This window comes from Hydra vulgaris, chromosome 13, assembly GCF_038396675.1.
Source record: "Hydra vulgaris chromosome 13, alternate assembly HydraT2T_AEP".
NCBI lineage: Eukaryota > Metazoa > Cnidaria > Hydrozoa > Anthoathecata > Hydridae > Hydra > Hydra vulgaris.
The window spans coordinates 50,388,019-50,397,500 of record NC_088932.1 but is presented as its reverse complement, the minus strand read 5'-3'; the positions used below and the strand labels follow the sequence as shown (position 1 = coordinate 50,397,500).

The window sequence follows — 9,482 nt, the reverse complement described above, 5'->3', positions numbered from 1 at the left end:
TAATAATTAATTAATATACACTGATTATTTTATAATATAAAAATATATAACTCTTAAAATATCTTTGGAAATCAGAGCTTAATTTGTCATCGTGAAACTATGGCTATTTTTTTGTTGATTTCCTGTTTATCTTCAATATATGTTACAGACGGTATTTTATTCTATTTTTGGCGTTGTCCAATCATTGTATGCAGCGCTACAGTGGAGTGGATAAAGATAAGCAAACTAGTAAGCAAATGCTATATACATATATAAAAATATATTTATAAATATATATATAAATAAATATATATATATATATATATATATATATATATATATATATATATATATATATCATATATATATATATATATATATATATACATATATATATATATATACATATATATATATATACAGTATTGGACAAAACATTTGCAACCAACATCGAACAATGCTAAAAAGTGTTCCTAATTTTACATGTCTTAAAAACGAAACGAACTATACTACCACAGCAAACAGTTCAGGAATCTGGAGTCATGCTATGACTCCAGATTCCTGAACTGTTTGCTGTGGTATGACATGAGCAATCAGCTGACAGGTAACAGCACACAGGCAAAATTTCGTTGACAAGTGCCATTTTGCAGCGGACAAAACAAGTGCAACTTTTTTGGTTTGTTTCATTTTCTTAAGTCTGGTCCGTGTCAACGTCACGGAAGTTTTTTAATAATTAAAGGAAGTATCCAGAAGTTTCCAGAAGCATGCAGAAGCTTCAAGAAGAAGCATCTGGAAGCATCCGATAGCATCCAGAAGTATCCAGAAACATTCAGAAGCATCCAGACGCATCCAGAAGCATCGAAAAGAAGCATCTAGAATCTTCCAGAACAGGTTCACACAGGTTCATTTTACTATATTAGAGACATGTAAATCGACATGTAATTCAGTCAGTATATGGAAGCCAATCAGTCAGTATTATCAAAACAGTTTATCGAAGTGAGTTTTATCAAAGTGTTTTATCGAAGAACATCAATACAAGAAGTGAAATACAACAAGTGTTTCATTACATCAATACAGTCCACATCCAACCAAGACGTTGTGTTCCACAGAGCATTATTGTATCATCACAAGGTAAATGTAACACGGTAAGCCTTGAGAAGCGTGATTATTTATTTTTATTATTTTTATGACTTCAAGTGCAAAATTGGCTCCTGACAGCCTTGGATTGGAACTAAGAAAGAAAATTATTGGCAATTACTTAAGTGGAATGTCACAAAAAAGTATTTGTGATAAATATTGCGTGAAAAAATAGAACGTATCAAGACTATGTTCCAAATATCGTTCTACGGGGAAGTTGGCAGCAGATAACATAGGCGGAAGACCGCTTTCCACAACTACTAGAGAGAATTCTATGATCGTCAGATCTGTCAAGAAAGATCCCTGGATATCATCAGTCGAGATACAAAAGCAATTAGAGCTGCCTGTATCCGACTGAACAATCAGACGACGTGCTGTTGAAGCCGGAATATTTTCTCGACGCCCTCCAAAGAAACCGCTGATTTCACTAAAAAGCCAGAAGAAAAGTTGCTACTGTTTTCCTGTTTGCTACATCTCATATTGACTGAAATGTGCAGAAATGGCGAACTGTCCTGTTCAATGATGAATCGAAGTTCAACATCATTGGGAGCAATGGCATTTGCCGTGTATGTCGACCGGCCGGAAAACGCCTCGATTTACGTTACTGCCATAAGACCGTGAAGCATGGTGGAGGCAATGTTATGGTCTGGGGGTGTTTTTCTGCTAACGGTCTAGGTCCAATACATCGAAACAATGGAATAATGGACCATTTCATGTATAAAAATATCCTGAAAGATATTATGTTACCTCATGCTGAATGGAATATGCCAATAAAATGGGTTTTTCAGCAAGACGACGGTCCAAAACACACTGCAAAAGTAGTCAAGCAGTGGTTTCAAGACAACCACCTATCGGTGATGGATTGGCCACCTCAATCTACGGATCTCAACCCTATCAAGAACCTGTGGGAGATCGACAACCGCAGAATTAATCGTGAAGGTGTTCATAATAAGGATCAACTGTTTGAACAAATTCAAAAGGCCTGGGCAGCGATTCCACAAAGTTTCATTGATCACCTGATCGAATCTATGCCTCGAAAATGCAAGGTTATGATCGACAACAAAGGATTCGCCACGAAATATTGATAGCGAAATACAGCTTGGTCAACATTTTGTCGAGTTGCACTGGTTTTGTCCAGAAGGAAATCAACTTTTTTTAATACTTTTGATTAATTTATTAATTTTCGTGTACAAATAATGAACTTTGTGATGAATAAAACTTGAAGAACTTTGTCTCTAAACAGTTACATAGTTATTTCTCTAAATTGAAAAAATGCAGCACTTTTATATAAAGAAACTAAATTAGCATTATTTGGTTGCACTCGTTTTGTCCGATACTGTATATATATAGGCTTATAAATATATATATATATATTTATATAGGCTTCGGCAGGAGTAAATGAGGGCACGAGCTATAAACAGCCTATTTAAACCCATCTTTGCGGAATACGCGGGCCACCCGTCTAAATAGTCTTGCACAAGCTTTTTTGAAAGATTAAAATTATGTTATGATGAAATTTTATTTTGTTGATTCTTCATGCCAGTTATAGTAAAAATTTTATTTGTAATAAATGTTTTTTTAACAATAAAAAGACAGAAAAATAACTTGCAAAAAAAACAACCTAATGTTCTTTTTTTAAATAATTATTTATATTTAATTTTTATTTGATAATTTAGTAATTAATTAAATAATAAATCAAAAACAATATTCAAATGTTAGAATAAAATCAATCGTTTTAAGAAAACAACAATATATAAAGAACTGCTATACATCATTTATTTTATAGAAATGAATGATCTTAATTATATTATTTTAAAAGTTCATTCATTTCTTTGTTCTTACTTCTTCCTTGTGAATGAAAATGTCATCGTATTTAAAAATTTCTACAACCGCTTTATTACCAAGTAGGAGAGTGACAAATCATTTATGAGACTTTGGAAATAAAACTTTGAATAGTTGGATACTTGGAAAGTTTTTCCAAGTTACACTGCAGTTTTTATCTTTCGCTCAGAGTTTTTAGTGTCCACTCTACTTAGTGAGTTTTTGTTATTATGTTTTTGTTTTGTTTTTCGATTTTTATTCAGACTTTATTCTTTTATTGTCCAGTTTTATCAGTTGTATAATCGGATTTTTGTTGAGTTTATTTCAGATATAGTCAAACCAATAGTTTGCAAGCAACTCAAAAATGGCAGAAAAACAACCTTTGCAACCATCACGTTTCTATATTCAAGCATCTTGGCATTTGCTTTAAAAATTTTGCAATGATAGTAGCAATTTTGCAAGACCTATTTGAGTATTAATATATTGTTTTATTAAAATAACGGAATAAAATAAAACATTTTTTATTGCGCTTCTTTAGTTGATTCTCAAAGATCTTTAGCTTTCAAAGATTTATATCTTAGAGATAGATAGATATCTCTAAGCTATAAAAATATAGTGACAATTATATTGAAATCTTTTTATAAATAAACCTTGAACCAAAAAGTTATATTTTTTAACAATTGAATCGCTGAAAAGAAGAACAGTACTAGTTCAATATGTTCAAGATAATCAATGTTTAAGTTTTAAACAGTTATAGTTCTATAAATATAAATCTACTTTATGGCAAAAAATTATGAAAGAAAGGTGGACTAGTATTATCTTTTTAGTACATAGAGAGATCGACATAAGCTAAATGAAATTATAAAAAAAAGTGCAAATCACAAAAAATGAATTAGTACTGTTCTTCTTCTCACCAATTCAATTGCTTTTCAACTGTTTACACTAAAATTTTAATTATTACTATCATCTCTGTTCAATTTACTGTCATACTTTTTTATGATCTTGTAATTGATTTTATATTCTTTTCAGAAATAAGGAGAAATTATATTTCATGTTGATGTGATATGTAAGTTAAAATTTGAGGTAATCTATTTTTTAAGAGTTTTTTTAAGATTCTTGTATATATACTTCTTAAATATATTCTTCTTATATAATATAAGCGTGTATAACAAAAAAAGTGTTATGTGAATTCAAAAAACAAAAACAAATCTTTTTTACTTTTTTTATGAACAGTAACAATGAAAGGGTATTAAATGCAGTATTATTTTATATATCAAGTTTGTTACTGTAAAATATATTTAAGTGTATTAAATATAGTGCAAGTATAAAAATGGAAATAAAATGTGAAGAAAGCATATTGAATAAACTGCCGCCTTTTTTAAAAAAAAAACAGGGAGTTAACGCGGAAGTATACAGAGAAATATGCACTACTTTAAACAGTTTTAGAGTATGACAAACTAGTTGGTCAATCAATTAAGCAAAATGTGTGCTTATACAAAAAAAGAAATTGTCTTTATTATCTAACAGTTCTTGGATTATAATGTTAAATTCTTTTGCAACACATGCATATTTTGCCTGCTTTTTAACATACTAATTATTTATCTTTTAACATAACACAGAATACAGTTACAGCTGTTTGAAATGACTTGTTCGATTTTTATTTTTTATTTTTACACCAGAGTATTCAAAAATTATTTTTTTCATAATTTTTTTAGCATATCCTGAATGAAATAGTTTTGTATTTAACTAGTAAAACAAACAGTTTTACAAAACTACATCATTTGAGAAGTTTTTAAAAGAATAACTAAATAAAAACATGAAAAAATTTAACTTTTTTTTTACCAAAAATTTATATTTTCCATGGGCCTTATTTCGCGTGAGTAAACTGATTTGCATGGGTGTGGAGGCAGGCGCAGGGTATAGCCTGCCATTCCTGCCAAAGCCTATATATATATATATATATATATATATATATATATATATATATATATATATATATATATATATATATATAAATATATATAAATATATATAAATATATATATATATATATAAATATATATATATATATGTATATATATATATATATATATATATATATATATATATATATATATATATATATATATATATATATATATATATATATATATAGAAAAATATCTATGAAAAAAACTTGTAACAGCAAAAAAAAAAAAAAAATTTGTTTCATTATTCTACTCTTTTTATTCTTTTTTTTCTCTAAAATATTGAAAAAAAAAAAAAAAAAAAAAATATCTTCTCACACCCTCTACATGAGTTCTATATAATATATATATATATATATATATATATATATATATATATATATATATATATATATATATATATATATATATATATATATATATATATATATATATATATATATGTGTGTGTGTGTGTGTGTGTGTGTGTGCTGTGTATGAGTTCTATATAGTGAAATAACAATAATTTAGCTTTTGAATCTTTTATGTGTCATTAACATTATAAAAAAACTATTTTCAAAAGTTTGTCAACCTGGGTCTCAAAAGAAACAAGATTAAATAAAAATTTTAAAAATAATAACTATATTAATAATTATATATAATAAATTATTTTAGATTTTTACTTTATTTACTTTACTTTTATTTACTTCATAAAAACTATAGTCTACATAAAATAAAAAATAAGTTTTTTCACAGACTTTTAAAATAATTTTTTATCAGAGATATTTTTATAAAACGGAATTATCTTTGACATTTTTATATAATTGTCCTTCAATCATCACCCAGATGGAGAAAATTTTGAAAAATTTATTTTTGATAATAGATTATTCATGCATATATAATACACAATGAAAATAAAATATTAGAAAACTGACATAATTGATTTTTGGTAAAATAACAAAAAATAGTTACAAAGAAATACATAACCTTACCTATAGTAAAAAAATCCAGCAGTAGCACTAAAAATAAACACCATCACAAATACTATTGCAATGGTCTGTATCAAAGTACTTTGACTTGATTTATCTTTTTCTAAAATAAATAGATAAAAAAAAATATTCAAAATTGTTCAAAGGTAAGTTAAAAAATATGGGGATAAGATGTATTCAAGGTTTAAGAATTACTGATTAAAATAAGGAGATTAAAGGTACTTAAAAAAAACTTTAAAGAGTAAAGGTTAAAAATAAAGTTATCGTTGGTCACAAATAAACTTTTAAATTAGTTCATAACTTCAATAGATCATGTTACAAAAACAATCAACCAAACAGGGCCACAGCAATCTGAATTAGGCATAGAAAACAGATGGAACTAAATTTATGGGTTAAGATAAGAAAGATAAGATGCCTTAACATGTTTTCTTCATGTAAATACAGCCCAAAACTCAGAGCTCAAACTTTAACTGTCACATGTTTGCACTGAAGCCTACCTATGACTAAATAAGAATTTTGTGACTGTTGATGTGTTTGATTGATTGATTGCTATGCAGCCTTCAGACTATAAAAAAGTGCCAATTTTGTAGAAGCAGATCTTGCACATTGTTTGGATGCTACCTAATATTCTATACAAATCCCCTCAATCCAATAGTATGGTAAGAATTTGTAAAATTAGAAGAAATGGAAGTTAACACCACTTTCAAACAGTGCTAGGCGTAAGCATTGCTACAAATGACATTATTACTACTTTTGTATTGTTGGCAGTTTTGAGTTAATAAAAAATTTATTAAAATACTTAAAATATAAACCATTGTATTTTAAAACTTCCAAAGTCTTTGTTTTGTTTATTTCACTTTTTTTTTTTGATGCCAAATAAAACAAATCATTTTATAACCATTAATAAATAATTGTAAAAAATTGCTTAACTCTTTCACAATTGCATATTTAAATGAAAAGTTTTACTTTATGGAAAAATGTCTTTACATGTGCGGCAACATGACTATAAAACAATAAAAAAACTCTTTTAACAATTAAAAACCTTTAAATTTATCTTTTTCTTTTTTTTATTTATTTTTAATTCATTTGTAACTCATTTTTTTATCATAATGAGAATTACAAATAACTAGTTAAAAATATTTTTAAAAATAGTTTAAAAATATTTTTAAATAATTTTATATTTTTAAATTTTAAATATTAAAAATTTTTTAAAATATTTTTTTGTTAGAGAATGCTATCAGTTAGTAGCGCTAAATCATCAGAAAAATCAGTGAAAATCTACAATGAGAATTAAAACATGTTAAACTTTTTTAACCAATCAGTCAATTAGTTTACCAATGAATAAAAACAAATACACTAGTTGCTTCATAACAAATTTTTTTCCTTTAAATAACTATTAGACATAGATTTCTATTTTAAAGCTGAATTTATATTAAACAACTTAAATCAAAAAATTTCATCGCTAAACAGCACATTCTATAAAAAAAAATGCCGACATCCAATTCTACTTCAGATAGCGCAACTAAGTAACACAAATCAATCATTCAAAATAATAGTAATAAGCAAACATGCTTTTTAAAGATATAATAAAAAATAACCTTGACAAAGTTCTCGATGAAATCCACACTCAGGTTGATCCAAAGGAGGATTTATTCTTCCTCCAGGCCAGAAAATTTTTTTACCAAAACTTTTTTTTTCTTCACTTCTAGGTTCATATTTGTAAATGACTTCGCTTACTCCATCCTTAAAACTCCTAACAACAAATGCTGGCACACGATCTCCTTTATTATCAATTACAACTTGGCCAGACTTTCCTAAATAAAAATAAAATCTTTAACTTGTTTTATAAATAATCATATATTAAATTCAAATTTGTTAAATTTTTAAAATAAATAAGTCTTATTATTTAAAATCTAATGAGTTTCTGAACCTTTATACAGTGTCATACCAAAATATAAAGATTTTTTTGCTATAAAAAAAAATTTATAACAAAAATAAAAGTTCAATATTTTAACTATTGTTATAACAACAAGAAAAAAAAGTTTATGTTTACAGTTGACTCTCAATACTTAAAAAGGTCTTAAACATTTGTCAAACATTTTTTCCTGCTCACTTGGACATTACACAGTCATTTGGTATAACATCTCATCTTAATATCTTAAATTAAAAAAAAAAATTTTATTGTACACTAGATGAGGGCAGCTTGACTCATCAAAAGCTTTTGATAAAGTCTGGCATGCTTTATAAGCTTGTTTTATATGGTTTATCTAGTAAAGTTTTGGAAATTATTAATTCATTGCTTTTTAACCATATATATATATATATATATATATATATATATATATATATATATATATATATATATATATATATATATATATATATTATATATATATATATATATATATATATATATATATATATATATATATATGTATGTATGTATGTATATATATATATATATGTATATATATATATATATATATATATATACACATATATATATCTATATCTATATATATATATATATATATATATATATATATATATATATATATATATATATATATATATATATATATATATATATATATATATATATATCTATATCTATATCTATATCTATATCTATATCTATATCTATATCTATATCTATATCTATATCTATATATATATATATATATATATATATATATATATATATATATATATATATATATATATATATATATATATATATATATATATATATATATATATATATATAGATATATATATATATATATATATATATATATATATATTATATATATATATATATATATATATATATATATGTGTGGAAATGGACGGAAAAAAACACAAAAAAACTAACAGTTCTATTTGTGTTAATAAGTCCCTGTGTAATAAGCTTTATAACTAATAATTTATTATTTCACAACCAGGAGGTAATCCACTGATATAAGGTGGTAGCCCTTATATCAAGATCAAATGGCTCTTGGATCAAATCAAGAAAAGAAAGTGAAAAAACTAATTGCTTTTGCAATTAACCAAGTTAAGACAGAGCTAATGGAGAGGATTGACAATCTGGAGCAAATTGTCATTGATAAAGAAGTTGTAATCAATAAAATGAAATTGAAACTTGAAATCCTTGAGAAAAATAAAGTTTGTTTAAACAACACACAGGGTTGTTATCTGTCAAATATGTCTGAGACATATTTTCTGCCGACATAAAATATGTCCCACATATTTTCTATCAACATATTTTGACATAATTTTATGTCTGAATTATTTTCTGCTGACATAAAATATGTCAGACATATTTTCTATTGACATATTTTGACATAATTTTATGTCTGAATTATTTTATGCTGACATAAAATATGTCAGACATATTTTCTGTCGACATAATTTGACATAATTTTATGTCTGAATTATTTTATGCTGACATAAAATATGTCAGACATATTTTCTGTCGACATATTTTGACATAATTTTATGTCTGAATTATTTTCTGCTGACATAAAATATGTCAGACATATTTTCTGTCAACATATTTTAACATAATTTTATGTCTGAATTATTTTCTGCTGACATAAAATATGTCAGA

General features: G+C 25.6%; 1 protein-coding gene across 2 annotated transcripts in view; it reads right to left on the bottom strand.

The window, feature by feature from the left end:
- The window catches only part of LOC100205101 (atrial natriuretic peptide receptor 1), a 48,380-nt gene that overhangs the window by 15,830 nt on the left and 23,068 nt on the right, over window positions 1-9,482 (bottom strand). For both annotated transcript variants that reach the window (XM_065816587.1, XM_065816588.1), the window contains exons 4-5: window positions 7,471-7,686; window positions 5,876-5,975 (exon numbers count right to left, since the gene is read on the bottom strand). In XM_065816587.1, the coding sequence (XP_065672659.1) occupies window positions 5,876-5,975; window positions 7,471-7,686 (316 nt within the window). The remainder of the gene's footprint in view (window positions 1-5,875; window positions 5,976-7,470; window positions 7,687-9,482) is intronic.